The 19,922-nt window shown below is 46.9% G+C and overlaps 2 protein-coding genes and 1 long non-coding RNA gene across 19 annotated transcripts in view; 1 reads left to right on the top strand and 2 right to left on the bottom strand.

Moving 5' to 3' along the window:
* The window catches only part of LOC144583007 (uncharacterized), a 62,256-nt gene extending 46,520 nt beyond the window's left edge, over nt 1–15,736 (top strand). For 5 of the 17 annotated variants that reach the window (XM_078387697.1, XM_078387700.1, XM_078387702.1 and 2 more), the window contains 4 exons: nt 419–561; nt 1,062–1,151; nt 3,403–3,447; nt 9,485–15,736. In XM_078387697.1, the coding sequence (XP_078243823.1) occupies nt 3,418–3,447; nt 9,485–11,257 (1,803 nt within the window). In that variant the 5' untranslated portion in view covers nt 419–561; nt 1,062–1,151; nt 3,403–3,417 and the 3' untranslated portion in view covers nt 11,258–15,736. Of the gene's footprint in view, nt 1–418; nt 613–1,061; nt 1,152–3,402; nt 3,448–9,484 lie in introns of all 17 variants that reach the window. The other 12 variants (XM_078387709.1, XM_078387712.1, XM_078387698.1 and 9 more) reach the window with 7 other exon arrangements.
* LOC110070683 (uncharacterized) overlaps nt 1–19,922 on the bottom strand; it is a 394,582-nt gene that overhangs the window by 94,500 nt on the left and 280,160 nt on the right. The window lies entirely within an intron of this gene.
* Nucleotides 5,227–19,671, bottom strand: LOC140703885 (uncharacterized). Its single transcript, XR_012083061.2, has 3 exons — nt 19,562–19,671; nt 17,503–17,566; nt 5,227–9,532 (listed from the first exon to the last, which is right to left on the bottom strand). It is a non-coding gene; the product is annotated as an uncharacterized LOC140703885 (long non-coding RNA).

A 19,922-nucleotide genomic window follows, 5' to 3' on the forward strand; every position in this document is an offset into this window, starting at 1 on the left:
GTGGGTCCTCCCTGCCCCTTCCATCCGATGGGGTAATGTTTGGCAGACCTCTTGCACACTTTGACACACACTTTGTCTCTCTCTCTCTCTCTGTATACTCCCCTCACCCCCTGCTTGGCAGCTTCCTTGTTGTGTTGCTTGTGTGAACACGACGGTCTTTTCCCTGGAAGGCGGGTGGAAGAGAAGCCAGAGAAAGAGAGAGAGAGAGGGAAAGAGTTGGACTTTCCTCCTTGGGATCTTTCTCCCGGGGAGGCTGGAAGGGAGGTTGGTCTCCCCAGGAACGGGAGTTTTCTTGTCGGACGTGCCATTCTTCTTCCTGCAGGGCCAAAACGGTTCTGGGCTTTTGGGTCCGGAAAGGCGCCATTCAGGGCTGTTGGCTGTGCAAAAGACCTGCCCCCTTGGTCCTTCTTCTTCCTAGGTTTTCGCCCTCCTGCGGCCTCCCCTGCCTTTGGATCCCCGAAAGGACCGAAATATCGGAGCATCCTGTGAGAACAGGAGGGGCCCGTCTGACCCTCGGTCCACTCCATCCATCACACAGGCCTCTGGTGTTTTTTTTTAGAGGTTGGCTTTGTTGACCCTGCTTAGTGGAGCATCGGTTCAATGCTTTTTAAGGTTTCTAGACTTCCTGTTTTTCACTTTTAAATGTTGCCCTTTTAATGTTGTCAATTAAACTGCCTTGAGTCCTTTTTAAAGAGAAAGGGGGGTAAAAATATTTTTTTAAAATAGTGGGAGAAACGCCCTCTTCTAGGCCGCTGCTTTCATCGCCGGTGTCAGCAGGAAGCATGATGGTTCTTGTTGCTCTCTGGTTCCCGGCTGTTGCCTCCACCTCCCTGGGACGGGGGGGGGGGAGATTTGATCTCGGATCCTGGCCTCAGATAACGCCTGCCTGCCTCCCTTTGTGTTCGTCTTGTTCTGCTGCCTGAAGACGGGACAGAGAGAGATGGGGAGGGAGCCCCATTCGATATAAACATGAGGAAGACACTTCCCGCAAGGAAATGTTTTTGATTTGCTTTATCCACGAAGCCTCCAGGCTGATCTTTTCTCTTTTTCTTTTCTCCTAGGCAGGAGTGAGACGGAGGTGATTTCTCTTTGCTTTATTTTGGGACCAAAAAGGAAGAACCAAATCCCAAATCCCTCCCAACGTTTGCCAGGTCAGTGAGATTCCAAGAGGTGGCTGAAGTAGCCTTGCTCCCCCCCCCCACACACTCTCTCCTCTCAGTTTCCCTGGCCCGGGAAGGATTTGAATCCAGGTCTCCTGGTTTCCAGTCTAGTACTCCATCCGCAACACCACACTGCCTCTCCGAACATGTGCAAAGTGGTGGTGTTTTGCGGTATGGATTTCGTTGCGTTTTATTTAGGGTGTTTTTTTCAAAAACATCTCAATCCTGCTCACCCCAACCCCCTGCTCACCAAAGGCAGGTCCTGCTGACAAGAGGCAAACCTTGGTCGTCCTGATTTGGGGTGTGTGTATGGGGGGGTTCCCCTCCAAGCCTCTCTTCTTCTTCCCCCTCGACAGACAAGCCAGACTGGGGTTTTTTGCTTTGCATCCTCCACCTGTACTTCGGACTCGGATAATAATTAACAGGGAACATCATTCCTGTTCCCACCTTCAACGGGAGGATAGACGAAGGCTGAATCCGAAGGAGACGGGGGGCCTTCCAACTGGGTTCCCCTGATGTCTGCAATTTGGGTGGTTCCCAAGGCACGCTGGGCGTCCTTCTGGACCCAACGCTGTCAATGGACACCCCGGCGGCGTCTGTGGCTCGATCTGCCTTCTTCCCTCGTAGACGGATGGTACAGCTGGGCCCCTTCCTGGATGAAATTGTGACTCCCCGGATGGGTCCACGCGCAGGGAGTCTCAAGATTAGATGACCGTAATTTCTGTGGGGCTTCCCTTGAGGCTGACACCGGCCAATGCAAGAGGGTCTTCTCCGTCCACTGCTCCCCCCCCTCCGGTCGCCTCCTCTGGGAAGGCAATTCCACACCCGGCGTGATATTCTCTCTTTCCCCCTCTTGCTATTTGCATCCCCTCTTCCCTTCTCTTTCAGCTCCATCCTCTGCTGTCCCGTTTGCCCCAGTGGAAAGGTTTCCTGGCTGAGCGAGGGTTCTTTCCCCTTTCTGCCTCTTCTGTTGGTATCCTCCTCCTCTCCCAGATATGAATCCACAGGTTCTCCATCCAGAAACCTTCCCACCCTTCTAGCAATAGCTTTCTCTCTTCACCTCTACCGTTCTGACCTCCACTCCTCTCTCTCTCTCTCTCTCTCTCACTCGCTCTCTCTGCTTCTGGTCCTTCTGGCTCCTCGTTTCCTTCCTTTACTCTTCCCCTCATGTCCGACGAGGGTGGGTGAGTTTCCCTTTTCCTCCTTTGTCCCATTTCCCCTCTTCGCTGGCTTGGGCTCCCTCCATTTTCTTTGGGCGGAGGGCAGGACCCTCTTGCCCCCTTTCACCCACGGGGCTCTTGTGAGTCTCTTCTTGCTCCTTTAGGGATCCTGAAGAGGGAACAGAAGAAGCCCCTTCGGCCTTGGGGAACTTTGGAAAGGGAAAATCAAATGAAAGATGTGATTATTAATCTCAAGGAGCGCAGGGCTCTTTAATCCGTGGATTGACCTCAAGGCTGCCTTGGCAAACTCCCACAGACTGGCTGGTGGGTCTCCTCCATGTGGGATGAGCAAGGGATTGATTCCAAATTAAGGAATTAAAAAAAGATGTAGGAAAGGGAGCGGAACATTTCAGCCTGGATTCCCCAAGACTTGATTCCCAAGCATGAAACACACGTCAGCGGAGGGAAGGGAGGCAGGGCTATGCCCCGGGGGGTTCCCTGATGCCCTTGAGGAGGACAAGACATTATGGGAAGAGGGAAAATAAAACACAACATTTGCTGTTGGGTTCGAGCATCCAGGACTCTGAGCGATTGTGAATGTCAGTGTGAAGCACACCTTGGTGACTCCCTCCCAAGACATGATCCAAGAAATAGCTGGTGCATTGAAAACCCTCCTTTACTTTGAACTGGGCTCGTATTATGCTATCTTCTCCTTCTGTTGCTGTTTCTGTTGCTGCTTTATTGGGTTAGCAGGGCTTTGAGCAGACCCATTGAAATAAATGAAATACAGAAACACACTCCCTCCATTTTTGTCCAATCTTCCTGTGGCTGGACTAGAGAGGGACCCCATCTTTAGGTTGTCAACCTGAACCTTCCTTCCTAGAAGTAGGTCCCTCTGATCCTCTTGAAAGGGGTTGCCGGGCATTTGTAGTTTTTGATGTAAAAACAAAACAAGACATACAAAAAAAAAAAAACACCCTGCTAACCCTCTGGAAAATGAAGCAAAGAAGGAAAGTGAATTGTTGGCCCATCGACCCACCCACCCCAAAAGGAGGGGTCAACATTTTTTCTTTTATTTTTAGAGCCATGAAGCCCAGATGTGTAGAAAATGTCTTTCGTCAGAGAAGGTATCACATATCAGCTTCTTCTCCCTTCTTTGTGTACGATGGTTGTTGTTGTTTAGTCGTTTAATCGTGTCCGACTCTTTGTGACCCCATGGACCAGAGCACACCAGGCCCTCCTATCCTCCACTGCCTCCCGGAGTTGTGTCAAATTCATGTTGGTTGCTTCGATGACACTGTCCAACCATCTCATCCTCTGTTGTCCCCTTCTCCTCTTGCCTTCACACTTTCCCAACATTAAGGTCTTTTCCAAGGAGTCTTCTCTTCTCATCAGATGGCCAAAGTACTGGAACCTCAGTTTCAGGATCTGTCCTTCCAGTAAGCACTCAGGGTTGATTTCCTCTAGAATTTATAGGTTTGTTCTCCTTGCAGTCCAGGGGACTCTCAAGTGCCTCTTCCAGCACCACAATTCAAAGGCATCAATTCTTTGGCGGTCAGCTTTCTTTATGGTCCAGCTCTCACTTCCGTACATCACTACATGAAAAACCATAGCTTCGACTATGCGGACCTTTGTTGGCAAGGTGATGTATCTGCTTTTTAGGATGCTGTCAAGGTTTGTCATTGCTTCCCTCCCAAGAAGCAGGCGTCTTTTAATTTCGGGGCTGCTGTCTCCATCTGCAGTGATCATGGAGCCCAAGAAAGAAAAATTTGTCACTGCCTCCATATCTTCCCCTTCTATTTGCCAGGAAGTGATGGGACCAGTGGCCATGATCTTAGTTTTTTTTATGTTGAGTTTCAGACTGTTTTTTGCACTCTCTTCTTTCATGCTCGTTAAAACGTTCTTTAATTTCTCCTCACTTTCTGCCATCAGAATGGTATCATCTGCATATCGAGGTTGTTATTTCTTCCGGCAATCTTAATTCCGTCTTCGGATTTCTCCAGTCCAGCCTTTCGCATGATGTATTCTGCATATAAAGTAAATAAGCCAGGGGACAATATACAGCTTTGTCGTACTCCTTTCCCACTTTTGAACCAATCAGTTCTTCCATATCCAGTTCTAACTGTTGCTTCCTGTCCCACATATAGGTTTCTCAGGAGATAGATAAGGTGGTCAGGCACTCCCATTTCTTTAAGGACTTGCCATAGTTTGCTGTGGTCCACACAGTCAAAGGCTTTTGAATAGTCAATGAAGCAGAAGTAGATTTTTTCTCGAACTCTCTTGCTTTCTCCATAATCCAGCGCATGTTAGCAATGTGGTTTCTAGTTCCTCTGCCCCTTCGGAATCCAGCTTGTACTTCTGGGAGTGTCGGTCCACATACTGCTGAAGCCTACCTTGGAGGATTTTGAGCATAACCTTGCTAGCGTGCGAAATGAGTGCAATTGTACGGTAGTTGGAGCATTCTTTGGCACTGCCCTTCTTTGGGATTGGGATGTAGACTGATCTTTTCCAGTCCTCTGGCCACTGTTGAGTTTTCCAAACATGCTGGCATATTGAATGTAGCACCTTAACAGCATCATCTTTTAAGATTTTAAATAGTTCAACTGGAATGCCATCTCCTCCACTGGCCTTGTTGTTAGCCAGGCTTTCCAAGGCCCCCTTAACTTCACTCTCCAGGATGTCTGACTCAAAGTTAGCAACCACATTATCTGGGTTGTCTGGGATATCCCAATCTTTCTTATATAATTCCTCTGTCCACTTTTGCCACCTCTTCTTGATGTCTTCTTCTGTGAGGTCTCTCCCATTTTTGTCCTTTATCATGTCCATCTTTGCACAAAATGTTCCTCTAATATCTCCAATGTTCCTCAACAGATATCTGGTTTTTCCTTTTCTATTATTTTCCTCTATTTCTTTGCATTGTTCATATAAGAAAGCCCTCTTGACTCTCCTTGTTATTCTTTGGAAGTCTTCATTCAATTTTCTGTAACTTTCCCTATCTCCCTTACATTTTGTTTCCCATCTCTTCTCTGCTATTTGTAAGGCCTCGTTGGACAGCCACTTTGCTTTCTTGCATTTCCTTTTCTTTGGGATGGTTTTTGTTGCTGCCTTCTGTACAATGTTACGAGCCTCTATCCAAAGTTCTTCAGGCACTCTGTCCAACAAATCAAGTTCCTTAAATCTGTTCTTTACTTTCACTGTGTATTCATAAGGGATTTGGTTTAGATTATATGTGAGAAGACCTGTGGTTTTTTCCTACTCTCTTCAGTTTAAGGTTGAATTTTGTTATGAAAAGTTGATGATCAGAGCCACAATCAGCTCCAGGTCTTGTTTTTGCTGACTGTATAGAGCTTCTCCATCTTTGGTTGCAGAGAATATAATCAGATTATGGTATTGCCCATCTGGTGATTTCCATGTATACAGTCGCCTCCTGTGTTGTTGGAAAAGAGTGTCTGTGATGACCAGCTTGTTCTCTTGCCAAAACTCTATTAGCCTTTGCCCTGCTTTGTTTTGAACTCCAAGGCCAAACTTCCCTGTTGTTCCTTTTATCTCTTGGCTCCCTACTTTAGCATTCCAGTCCCCTAGAATGAGAAGAACATCTTTCTTTGGTGTCAGTTCTAGAAGGTGTTGTAAATCTTCATAAAATTATTCAATTTCAGTCTCCTCAGCATTGGTGGTTGGTGCATAAACGTGGATTAGTGTGATGTTGAAAGGTTTGCCTTGGATTCATATTGACATCATTCTATCATTTTTGAGACAATATCCCATTACAGCTTTTCCCACTCTTTTGTTGACTATGAAGGCTACTCCATTCCTTCTACGGGATTCTTGCCCACAATAGTAGATATGATAATCATCTGAACTGAATTCGCCCATTCCTGTCCATTTTAGTTCACTGACGCCCAGGAACTCACTTCTGTGTCCAATCAGCACAGATGTTGCATCGTGTGTGTGTGTTTAGTCGTTTAGTCGTGTCCGACTCTTCGTGACCCCATGGACCAGAGCACGCCAGGCCCTCCTGTCTTCTACTGCCTCTCAGGATGTTGCATCACCCCTGAGCAATTATGACTCAGCACTTTAACACACCTGAACATTATGGCTGCTCATTAAGACATTTGTACTGCTCAGGCCTGTAAATTTTTTTACTTTGACACACCTGGCAGATCTGCTTGGACTAAATTCCAGCCTTGAGCACGGGGATGGACTTGATGGCCTTGTAGGCCCCTTCCAACTTCACTTTTCCATGATTCTATGGTTCGATCTTGTGTTTGGCTCCTGGACAGCATTCCTAAATTGGCCACCTGCTAATTGGAAGGTGAGGGGCTAGAAGGTGTGAAATATATAAGCCTCTGACTTAATACAAAGGCCAAGAGAGGATTAATATAAGAAATAACATGTAGAGTAAGATTTTCTACTTCAAGACTAGGAATAAAACCAGATTCAGCCATATCCAGGTATCACTCCTCTCTTTTTAAATTCTGACAAATGAAACAATGCTGAATTTAAATCTGTTTATCCCTATCCTCACGATTCCTGCCAATCAAGTCTGCTCACACATCATTGACCCAATACTAGTCCTTTGGGGGCATCCTGATACATACGTGTTTGATTTATATTAGGCACACAGGCCACCACGATGCAGGAGCATCCTCTCAGTGGCTAACCTCTCTCACAAAACCATGTTCTTGACGGAAACTATTTCAGCCTGTAATTTTGCTTGTCTTTCCGTAGTGACGTTCTCCAAGAGATCTATGGCTCCTGAAGTCTTCTATACAAATTCTGCCGCAGTGGGAGTGTCTCTATAGTTAATTTTCTGAGGCCTCTACTGCTGGAAAAAAGGCTCCTTCCTACTTGAGTCTCTGTGGACCATTTCCAGGCCTCCAGACAAGACCCTCCTGCTGACCTGTGTGGCTTGAGGAGAAGAACTTGGATCTCATTGAATACCTTCTTCAAGAAGGGCCATTTGGGCAGCACAATCTGCCCAAGGTTGTCTGTCGTGAAGACAGATGTCTCATCTGTGGGTGGTTCGCCCTTCAGAAACCAAAGGGTTTTTGATCTGGAGGATGATAGCACACCAAACTCACAGTGATTCTATGATGGACTGAGACCCACCATCCATCTCCATTCTACTGGATTCTACCCCTTCTTTGACCCAGATGGCCACCCCACCTCCCACACGCCCCCTCCCTATCCCTCCTGGATAGCCTGGGACTGCGGAATCTATGATGGCCGCTGTATCCATGCTCTATCTAGCCTCCAAATGTTCCAGTTCTCCCCTTTGCTCAGATGCTTCAGGCATTTGTGTAAAAAGCGCCTGGGTATGGGGTCCCCCCAAAAAGATGGCTTGTTTCTTTTTTCCTATAGAGAGCTCCTTGCAATGAGGACACACCCATGACACTTTTGCCCAAGTTGCAGGTAGTCGTGCAGGGGACCCTCAGTGCAAAACACGGGATAGCCCCCAACCCACTGCTGTCTTCCTGACTGCATGCTGGGTTTTTGTTTCGAGCTTCCCAAACCTCTTCTTCAAAGGACGCGAGAGGCAGGATCTGGGGCCCTGGCTTCCTGGCTTCCTCCCCCCCCGCTGAACTCATTGGGTCTTCTTACCCTGCCCTCAATGGCAGGAGGCAAGGACCGATAATGTGACACCATCTGGAAGAGAATGTGCAGCATTTAGAGTTCATATTTAATAATATTTATATTACCTTCTCCATTTCAATGTATAAATTTTGGTCTTTATTCTGACCAATATGGTTTATCAAATATTTTTTTCCTCTTACACGCCTTGGTTTAGGTCTCTCACTCTGTAGCCAGAGATTGGGCATTCCCTTCCCTTCTAGCTCTGCTGTTCTAAGATTCTATTAACTCAGTACCTCTTTCCCTGGCCATCTCTGCTTCCTATCCTGTTTTCAGAAATGCTTCATAATTCTCTACCCATAAGAGCATCCTATAAATTCTACATCCCTTCCCTTTCATGAACCTGTCCATTCTCTTCTTCCGCTGAAGGAGAATGTCTGCAGACTTTGTCAATTCCCTGAATTGCCCGCTCATCCACATTAACTGTTCCTTTTCCAACACTGTCCTTCCCCTCCCCTTGGTGTTCATTTTTTGCTAACCAATCCTTTAATTCAAATATATGTTTTCTCTTTAATAAACATTGAGAAAACCCTTTGTAATTTCCAGGAAAATTCACAACATTTATTGGGGAGGATAAAAAACAGAGAATTAAAAAATTGATCTTCGTCACAGTTTTCATTTTAGTCAAAACAATTCGACCGAAGTGTGATGGCTGATCTTCCTATAATCATATAAGTTTTTTTTCATTGAGAAATTCCCTTTCTAATTTTCTGGAAAATTCACAACATTTATTGGGGAGGATTAAAAAAAGAGAATTCATCGTCGGTACAGTTTTCATTTTAGATGAGACAATTCGAGCAAAGTGAGATGGCCAATCTTCCTATAATGATTTAAGTTATTTCTCATTTCTAATTTCAACTTTTCAAAATTTTGCTTTTTAAAATCTTTTAATTTTAGTTACATTTATTCCTCCTTATCCTAGTCTATACAGTAATAGTATTTTTCCACCTTATTCTGATAAAACAATGCCATCTCAAATTTATTCAAGTTTATTTTGTCCTTTTCCCACTGATTATAACTGCTGCTGATTATGGTAATCTCTCCTTAAAATGCATCTAGAACAGTGTTTCCCAACCTTTTTTGAGTCGTGAACCCCTCGTATAATTGCTACGGAACCTACAATTTTCATTAAAAGGCATTTTAATGGGATAACGACATCACATCAAAATAAACTTTTCAGAATACAATTCTAAGCTCTTAATGAAGGGAGGGCTGGAAATCTGCCTCTACCAAATGAAAATTGAGTAGGAAATAAAGTTAAAATACTTTCAGTTTGAGGTACTTTTTTGGGTGTGGAAATGTTCCTTCCTTCATGACTCCTTCCCCAAAACAGTTCCTCAGTGAAGTGCCCCTCCCACCTCAAAGCCAAAGGAAAAACCTCAGGTCCAGCATCACGTCCACCCTGTTTCTCCTCCCTCACATTTTGCCTGCATTTCCTTCCTCCTCCGTGACTCAGTCAGAGCCAGAATGTGTTTCTCCTTATCCCAGCAGCTTTCTGAAGTGGTTGTTTCTCTTCTTTTTCATATCTACCAGATGATGAACAGGGGAAGAAGAATCACCCAGGAAGACCTAGGATATCTGCTGCAGGAAGACATAAAAAAGGGGGAAAACAGAGAATTGAAAATCCAACTGGGCAGGAATGGATATCACATGAAAGAACTCACACAGGGGAGAAACAAAATAAATGCATGTCACCTCAGTAGACATCAAATAACTCATACAGAGAAGAAACTGTATCCATGTATGGAATGTGGAAAGAGCTTCAGTCAGAGCAGTCACCTGAGTAGACATCAAAGAACTCACACTGGGGAGAAACCATATAAATGCATGGAATGTGGAAAGAGTTTCATTGATAGCAGTGCCCTGAGTTCACATAAAAGAAGTCACACTGGGGATAAACCATATAAATGCATGGAATGTGGAAAGAGCTTCAGTCAGAGCAGTCACCTGAGTTCACATCAAAGAACCCACACTGGGGAGAAACCATATAAATGCATAGAATGTGGAAAGAGCTTCATTCAGAGCAGTGAACTAAGTTCACATCAAAGAACTCACACTGGGGAGAAACCATATAAATGCATAGAATGTGGGAAGAGCTTCACTCACAGCAGTGCCCTGAGTTCACATCAAAGAACTCACACTGGGGAGAAACCATATGAATGCATGGTATGTAGGAAGAGCTTCAGTCAGAGCAGTGCCCTGAGTTCACATCAAAGAACTCACACTGGGGAGAAACCATATAAATGCATAGAATGTGGAAAGAGCTTCAGTCAGAGCAGTGATATGAGTTCACATCAAAGAACTCACACTGGGGAGAAACTATATAAATGCATGGTATGTGGGAAGAGCTTCAGTCAGAGCCGTCACCTGAGATCACATCAAAGAACTCACAGTGGGGAGAAACCATATAAATGCATGGAATGTGGAAAGAACTTCAGTCAGAGCAGTCACCTGAGTTCACATCAAAGAACTCACACTGGGGAGAAACCATATAAATGCATGGAATGTGGGAAGAGCTTCAGTCAGAGCAGTCACCTGCGTTCACATCAAAGAACTCACACTGGGGAGAAACCATATAAATGCATGGAATGTGGAAAGAACTTCAGTCTCAGCATTTCCCTGAGTTCACATCAAAGAACTCACACTGGAGAGAAACCATATAAATGCATGGAGTGTGGGAAGAGCTTCACTGACAGCAGTCACCTGAGTTCACATCAAAGAACTCACACTGGGGAGAAACCATATAAATGCATGGTATGTGGGAAGAGCTTCAGTCAGAGCAGTCACCTGAGTTCACATAAAAGAACTCACACTGGGGAGAAACCATATAAATGCATAGAATGTGGAAAGAACTTCATTCGGAGCAGTGACCTGAGTTCACATCAAAGATCTCACACTGGGGAGAAACCATATAAATGCATGGAATGTGGGAAGAGCTTCAGTCAGAGCCGTCACCTGAGTTCACATCGAAGAACTCATAGTGGGGAGAAACCATATAAATGCATGGAATGTGGGAAGAGCTTCACTCACAGCAGTGCCCTGAGTTCACATCAAAGAACTCACACTGGGGAGAAACCATATAAATGCATGGAATGTGGGAAGAGCTTCACTCACAGCAGTCACCTGCGTTCACATCAAAGAACTCACACTGGGGAGAAACCATATAAATGCAAGGAATGTGGGAAGAGCTTCACTCACAGCAGTGGTCTCAGTTCCCATCAAAGAATTCACACTGGGGAGAAACCATATAAATTCATGGAGTGTGGGAAGACCTTAATCATACCTGTAGCCTTAGGTCCCATCTAAAAATTCACACTGGGGTGAAAGCATAGAAATACACAATGTAAACAGAGCTTCAGTAGGAGCAGTTATCTTTGTTCATATCAGTTCATATAAATGCATTCAATGTGGAAAGCCTGATTTAGGCCCATAGCCTTAGTTATCATTGTCACAATGACCTCTATCTACAAAGACAAGGATTGTGGGTCAAAGAGTCACTGTGGGTGCAAAACATATTTAGTGCTTGAGGTAGGTGCTTGGGGCCTCCGAAGTGCGTAGTACAAGCCCCATGAACAAGCCCGCATTAAAAGAAACCTTTGCTTATTCTGAAAGCAATGACCTATTCACTGAGTGCTTCCTTAGACAGCACAACAGCCTGAGGATGTAGGACCCCTCAGTATTACTGTAGCAATAAGCGACCTCCTCAAATCCTCACTTGATTTAGGTTTAATCCTGCTGTTCAAGAGACTAGTCCTCTGTTGAAGAATTAGATTTGTTTTCATTAAGAAAATAATGTAGTTTCATTAGAATACAGTTGTAGCTGTAAAAACGTAAGCATTAGGCATATCCTACTGTTACAATGATTAAAATAAGTCTACTATTTCTAAGTAAAATAACAACTAGAGCCTAAGTTATCATCTCTGCTCTCACTTCATGTTAGCATCTAGAGAAGCTGGGCTATTTCTCCCCTCTCTTTCAAAAGGCAAACCTCACATTCCACAACATCCACCATCCATCTCTCACATACATCTCTGGATCACCTTCTTTATGAGACTTCCAAGCTGTTAACCAATTAAGTTCAAGTGGGTGTAACTTAGTTCACCGCCCACATTTCACACGAGAAGATCCAAGTCAAGGTGGCTTATCTTTATGCTCTGTTTCATCTTCTCTGGGCCTCTTTGGCCTTCCTTCCTTATCTTTGTGCCACGCAAATCAACTCTGTGTAACAACCTCATGAGAACATTTCATTGCTTTTAAATTTATCTCACACAGGACCTAAGAGACTCCATCTTTGTATGATGACAACTTCCAGTTTCCTCCTATTTCCTCACACTCATCAAAGAACACAGTTGGGGCAGAAACTATAGAAATCCACGGAATGCAGATTGAGCTTCAGTTGGAGAGATAACCTTAATTGTGTGCACTTTTAAAAAGAATTAACTTTATGGGATGCATTTTTTAAAGCTAAAACTTAACACTGCTTTTTAAAAAGTGCTTCAGAGGTACATTAAAAGTGAAAGCTTTTAGAAAAATCGCAGCTGGGGATATAGTTTACATTGCAACCCCTTGTTTTGGTATGAAAGCTACTGATAAGTTAACAAGACATAAGTAGCTCATTCAGTTTTGTGCTAGTTTCCACTGGAAAGAATAGACAAGAAAATGCTGACGTAATATGAAACTGAGAGAAAAGAGAAAAAATGAATGAATGTTGAAGTTCATTTGTGTTGTATTTAATTCATAAAATTAATTAACAAAGGGATGCTGAAAACTGAGTTAAACCAAGGAGAATAATACTATACTGTACAATGGAAGCTTTTACAGAATCAGTGTAAAATGAAAAAAGATGGTTCTTCGTAGTGGTCTCTGTGAATGCACACAACTGGGTTATCCTGCCCCTGCGCAGGAACGTCCGGAAGATTCTAGAGCTTAAGAAAAAAGTCAATTAGCTCCCCCCCTGTGGCGTATATTAGCCCGGCCTCCTCCATCTTCCTTTCAGTTCCTCTTTTTCCACCGTTCCTGTAGGATCTAGGAAGAGCAGAGCTATCGACCGTTAAGTACTCAGCTAGCTAGCTAGTTTCTTTTTTACTTATTTTACTTAATTTACTTATTCTATAACTTGTTTGACAGAATCTGTTGTTTAATCCAGTTATTTTTTAGTTCTGTCGCGTTTTTCTCCCCCCCACCAACGGATCCCCCTTTTTCTTTTTATGGCCCCTCAGGCCTTCAAGTAGTGTGCCGTCTGTTCCCGAAAAATCCCTCTTTCAGACGGACACGATAAGTGCTTATTTTGTTTGGGAGAATTTCATCTTGACCAGGCTTGTATTGCTTGCAAACTTTTTTCTAAGCAAGCGATCAAGTTAACGCGCCAAAGACTCCGTTCTTTCCTTTACAAAAAGACTTTGTCCCCAACCATGGAAGGCGCCCCCCCCTTGCAGCACTATCTCCTCCTCGTGCTGAAGCTCCTATTCAAACTTCTCCAATGGACCAGCAGTTGCTCACCATTTCTGTGCCGGTTAAGAACAAGGACAATTCCAAACAGTCAAAAGTGAAACCACCTTCTCCTTCTGCTGTGGCTGCAAAAAAGAAAGCCACTGATAAGCCTAAGAAGGTGAAGAAGCCGGCTAAGTTGCCTATTCTGCCCCTTCCTGCTCCCTCAATACTGCTTGAGGAGTCGTCAAGGGAGGCAACGGGACTCTCGGAAGCAGAGGAGCACATTCCCTCAGGCCAGACTGCTCAGGAAAACATGTGCATCCCATCGACTTCGGGCCATTTTGAGGCTGTGCCAGATGCCAGCCGGGCCGTAGCCCAGTCAAGCCCTTGATACTCAGGGCAGGCTGAGACAAAGTCTCCATCGGAGCAGGAGTCACTCCACGAAACTCCTAGGAAGCATACCAGAAAGCGCAAACACACTACTCCATACCAACCTCCGGATAGAGGCGCTGGGTACCATCCACAGGGACCACCGCACTTCAGTCATCCCTTCTACGCTCCATTTCAGCCATTTCCATACCATGGCTACACCTATTCTTTGGGGTTTCCAATGCCCATTGCGCCTCAGGCACCATGGCTTCATACCATGGCTCCGTCTATACCGTGCCAGTCGCAGCCTCAACAAGACTTTTCTGCGCCACAGCCACCATCCCGTAAAATACATTTTCCCACGGTACCTACGGCAACGCCCAAGTGTGCTAAATTTACCGACGCGCGCTCCTCGGTTTGCACTACAACACTCTACTGTGGACCTGATGACCACGATATCCTACCTTTCTCCCCATCCACTCAATCGGATTTGGACATGGTACCAGAAAACACTGTACTGAGGCATTCTCCATCTGTCATCTCTCGGTCTTCAAACCCTTGATACAGGTGCCCAGGGTTCTTCGTCCCAACCATCGCTGGAGGATTTCTCATCCTATGTGCAACTTAACATCCGCATGGCCATAACCCTCCAACTAGACACACAGATCCCTCAGCAAGAACAGGACCTAGTCTTCCACGATATGGAGCAGGACAAGATTTCCCCTCCTAGTCTCAGTCTCATTCCAGCTCTCTTCGAACTGGTAAAATCTTCTTGGGACAAACCTCCCACCTTGGTCCAAGTACCTTGTAAACTCGAGCACCACTATAAGACTCATGGCTTGGACTATGACTTCCTGGCATCCATCACCCAACTCCATCGTCGTTGAGGCCACCCAGTATAAGACTTGCACCCGATCATCGGCTACGCCTACTGATAAAGAAGGAAAGAAATCAGACACTTTCAGCAAGAAGCTGCACTCTTTTGCTGCAATGCTTATAAAAACTGCTAACTACCAAGCTGCCATGGGCGCTTACCAGAAGCACTTGTGGGACAAGATTGTTCCAACGCTACAATCATTGCCTGATCCTGCCAAAGCGGAAGCCCTCAACGTCTATGAAGAGGCTAATACCCTTACCAGGCAACAACGATTCTCGGCGAAACACACAGCTAACATCACCTCCAAATCCATGCTGACTGCCATTGCCATTAGACGCCAGGCCTGGCTTCGAACAGCTAACATATTGGAAGACACCAACAATAAAATCGAAGAACTTCCCTTCGATGCTATTGGACTCTTTAATGCAAAAACTGAGGAAACTATGGACAACATCCATAAGATGAGAAAGACAGCGAGGTCTTATATACCATACCAGCCGTATAGGTAACAAAAACAAGCATATAGAAAACCACAGTACCAATCGTCCACTCAGTACCAATCTCCACGGTTCAGTAAGCAACAACAGGACCGTACCTACCAGACACAGCAGTCCGCGACACCGCTGTTTAAACAACGATTCTGCAGCCCCAAGCAGTTCTTTCGTAAGACTCAGCACAGGGTAAGCAATTCTCATAATTCCACCTCTTCTACACGACTCTCTCCATTCCTACATGAATGGAGAAACATCACTACTGATACGCGGGTCCTATCATCCAACATGGTTACAAGATAGAATTTTTCTTTCTTCCCCCATCAAATTCAATCAGGCCTACCCCGTTTTCCACACCACTTCATTTGGAAATTGCATCTCTGCTATCCAAAGGAGTCATAGTCCAAATTCCACCTGACAACATCAATGGTTTTTTCTCCCACTACTTTGCAGTCCATATGAAAGACGGAGGCATTAGACCCATCATGGACCTAAGAGACCTCAACCGGTATATATTCCACAAAAAATCCTGTATGCTCACTCTTGGTTCCATTCTTCCACTCTTGTTGCAGGGAAACTGGTTTGTCACCATCGATTTACAGGATGCGTATTTTCATATATCCATCCACTTGTTTGTTTGTTTGTTTAGTCGTTTAGTCGTGTCCGACTCTTCGTGACCCCATGGACCAGAGCACGCCAGGAGGCTCCCTGACTCATCTCATTCCCTCCCTGCAAGTACAGTGGGGTCTTGACTTAAGAACGGCTTCAGTTAAGAACATTTTGACTTAAGAACCGCTCTCATAGGAAAATATTGACTTGACTTACATACTTAGATTTGAGTTAAGAACTGAAAAAAACCACGTGGGAGGCAGGGAAAGTGCAAAATTTGAACTTTCAGTTAACTGTTGGCCAGTGAAAAGGGTGCCTGTCTGCTTCCTCACTCCTCCCAGCGTTTAGAGAGTGGATTGGGAGACAGTCTTCAGACTGCCTGGTACTGTACTGCCTGGACTGTATTTTCCCTGCCTTCCCTGAACCTTTCTTGACCTAAGAAAAAAAGAAACAAAATATCCCCCTCTAGTGGTCGAAGGCAGAATAGCAGCTTCCCATTAGTTTCTATGGACAGAAAAGAGCAGATACGGATCAAATGGTTTTCAATGCATTCCTATGGGAAATGCAGATTTGACCTGAGAACTTTTTGACTTGAGAACCGCCTTCCAATACGGATTAAGTTCTCAAGTCAAGACCCCACTGTATAAAAAGATCCTCACCTGCCGAGGAACCTGAGCCCCTGCCTCGGAGGGAGCTTTATAAAGGACAACTATGTCTCCAGACTCCTTCCTCCCTGAAGGTTTTAAAGCACCACCACCTCCCTAAATGCTCCCCTCCTCCTTTTCATTCTTCTGTGAGATCTTTTCCCCTCTCCCAGCCAACTTGGGGAGAAGCAACTCATCTGCTCTTTGTCTGCTTGTGAAGGGATGTATTTTGATGGCAAAGACCATAGCGTGTATATGTGTGTGTATGGAGGGGGGGAAATCAGGCAGCAGCTATACTAGGACTTGTTCAGGGCAGGGGAAGATATGGTATGCAAGAGAGAAGGGAGGGAAAGGATACTGGTTGCCCCTATGCCATCCCCAAACTTAACAGCTCGGATAGCCTGGGTGACCAACCCTCTAGGTGGAAACTCTTGCTGCCAAACGCCAGGTGAGTCGAGGGTGCAAAAGAACCACCATCCGGGACTTAATCCTGAGTGATCTGGCCGATCTGCTGTGCATCACCAGAGATTCAGTGGGATGAGGCTGGGGGTGTCCCTCCCACCCAGCTTTGTCCAGCCAGGGTCTCTGGGGTGCAGCAGGAAATCCCCAGGTGTGTGTGGGGAGTTGTAGTGGTGTGATGCTCTTCCCCTCACCTGGTGCTCCATCCCCCCTCCCGTTTTCTGGATTTGGAAGCAGGAGCCCGGGTCTGCCCCAAATGGTCTCCACTCCCCTTCACGCTGCTGGGCACACTGACAACCTGGTTTCCTCGACTGGGGGGGATCTTGGTGAGCTGGGTGTGGAGTGAATCTCAGGAAGCCTTAGACGGACCTTCCCAAGCTTTTACCCATGGAACCTCTTGAAACTTGAGCAGGAGAAAGTGAAACTCAGGGGAGAGCCCAGGGACTCTTCTCTACCTTTTTTTGCACTGACAGGTAGAGGCAGGATGCAGGGAAAAGGTGGGGTCTCCTCGCAGGAAAACCCAGCAGGAGCGCCGGTCACCCACCCAGATGCCTTGCACGGAGGGGACAGGGGGGGGAGTTGTGTTCCTCTGCCCCTTGAGGGAGAGACCTTAACCCCATCACCCAAACATCCCAATTCCTCCTCCCCCCATCCCCACCGCAAATGGCTCACCTCCTTCCAGGTCCTCCAGAGGCAGGAATTGACTGGGGACGCCGCCCTCCCAGCACCTTCACCGCTGATCATAGAGACAAAAGAGAGAAAGCATGACGGGGATGGGCTGGGGAGCGCCCCTGTTTCCGCTTCCTTCGAGAAGATGCTCTACCCCTTTCCTCCCTCCCTCTTCCCCCTCTGTCTTCAGCTTTTCACAAGGAGAGTGGGCGGCGGGAGGGGGGCGAGGGAGGGGCTTCCAAACTCGTGGGTGTGTTTTCCAGGAGGGCGTTTCTATGGGCGGGGGGGCACAAAAGAGAGATTAGTATGAAGTCTAGGTTGGCGAGCGCATGAAAGCACTCACAGGGACACACAAAGTGAGCTGGTGCTTTCTTGAGAGGCCACCACCCTCTCCGCCACTTTACTAATGAAAGAAACATTGGCAACAGGGCTATAATTGTCAATTTCATCCACCGTCAAATTCTGTTTCTTCCTAATGGGCTTAATGAGTGTCTCCTTGAGGGGAGGGGGAACCTTGCCCTCCAGGAAAGACCCATTAATTGTTGCTGTGGACCAATCAGTTGTTATAGGCCTGGCAGGATTGATTAGCCAGGCCGGGTAAGGGTCAAGGGATGAGGTGGTGGCCCGACAGTGGTCAAGCGCTTTGTCCACCATTTCTGGCATCAGTGGCTGAAAGAGATCAAAACCCATCGGCCACAGTGGAGCACTGGACATCTCTGCTGAGGCCCGGTTTCTAGTTCTCTCCCTCCGGGCCTCTCTTGGGGTCAAGCTTCTCAGTTGCCCAGCCTGGCTAGATCGAGTGACACAAGCAGAGCTAGGTGAGAACAGGCGCTAGGCCAGGTATATTTGTAGCTTTCATATATACATCTTCATCTCTCTCTCTCTCTCTCTCCCTCCTTCCTTCCAGAAGGTTTGAAAGCTCCACCGCCTCCCTTAATTATTCCCTCTCCTTTTTGTTCTTGTGTGACATCTTTTGCCCACTCCCAGCCAGTTTAGGGGAGAAGCTGCTCACCTGGTCTTGTCTGCCTGTGGAGGATTGAGTTTTGATGGTAAAGATCACAGGGTGTGTATGTGGGGGGGGGGTAGAGAGAGATTTGGGAAACAGCTACAGGACTTGTTTAGGGCAATAGGAGATCTGGTCACAGCCGCATGAGAGAGAGAAGGGGGGGGGGGGAGAAAGCATCCTGGTTGCCTCTAATCCGTCCCCAAACTTAAAGAGCTCGGATAGCCTGGGTGACCAACCCTCTAGGTTGAAACTCTTGCTGCCAAATGCCAGGTGAGTCGAGGGTGCAAAAGAACCGCCATCCGGGACCTGATCCTGGGCGATCTGGCCCATCTGTTTTACATTTGATGGGATGAGGCTGTGGGTGTCCCTCCCACCAAACTTTGTCCACCCTTGTTCTCTGGGGTGCAGCAGGCAATCTTCTTGTGATGCTCTTCCCCTCACCTGGTGCCACATCCTCCCCCCCGTTTTCCGGGTTTGAAGGGCTGCATTTGGAAGTAAGAGCCCGGGTCTGTCCCAAATGGTCTCCGCTCCCCTTCACGCTGCAGGGCACGCTTCCAACCTGGTTTCCTAGAATGGGGAGGAGGTTGGCGATCTGGGAGTGGAGCGACTCTCGGGAAGCCTTAGACGGACCCTCCCAAGCTTTCGCCAGTGGGGCCCCTTGAAACCTGAGCGGGAGAAGGCGAAACTCAGGGGGGACCCCAGTGACTCATCCCTTTTTTTGCACTGACGGGTGGAGACAGCATGCAGGGGAGAGGTGGGGTCTCCTCGCAGGAAAACTCAGCAGGAGTGCCAGTCACCCACCCGGATGCCTTGCACGGAGGAGACATTGGGGGGAGTTTTGTCTCTCTGCCCCGTGAGGGTGAGATCTTGACTCCCCACTCCCTCACCCAGACATCCCGGCTCTTCCTTGAATATCCCCAAATGGGAAACTCTTTAAAAAAAGGAGGTTTGGGGGGATTTATATAATAACCCAGGACCGGAAAGGCCCCTATGGATCGTCAACTCAAGGAGGCGCCCTGAGGAGATCGAAGCCCCCCTACCCCCAATCAGTCTTACCAGTGGGCGGTTGGCGACAGGGGTTGCACGAGGAATGGAGCACGCCTTAAAAATTCACCCCCACAACCCGCCCCTCCAAAGGCAAATCCTTTCACGACCCCCCCCCGTTCCTCCTCCTTCAACTCCCCAAACGAAGCCACACCGCCTTCCAGTGTTCACCCAAAGGGAGGAAGCGGTCAGACCAACCGCCATCCCAGCAAGTTCGCAGCTGATCAGAGGCAAAGAAAGGGGGAAGCACGTTTCGCCCAGAGCGCCCCCTGCTACCTCTTCCGGTGAGGAGACGCTCTACCCTTTGCCTCCCTCTCTGTTTCCCCCGCCCCCCCTCGTCCTCCCAGGAAAGCTCCCCGAGGCGGAGGGGGCG

This window comes from Pogona vitticeps, chromosome 2 (genome assembly GCF_051106095.1).
Source record: "Pogona vitticeps strain Pit_001003342236 chromosome 2, PviZW2.1, whole genome shotgun sequence".
Taxonomy (NCBI): Eukaryota; Metazoa; Chordata; class Lepidosauria; order Squamata; family Agamidae; genus Pogona; species Pogona vitticeps.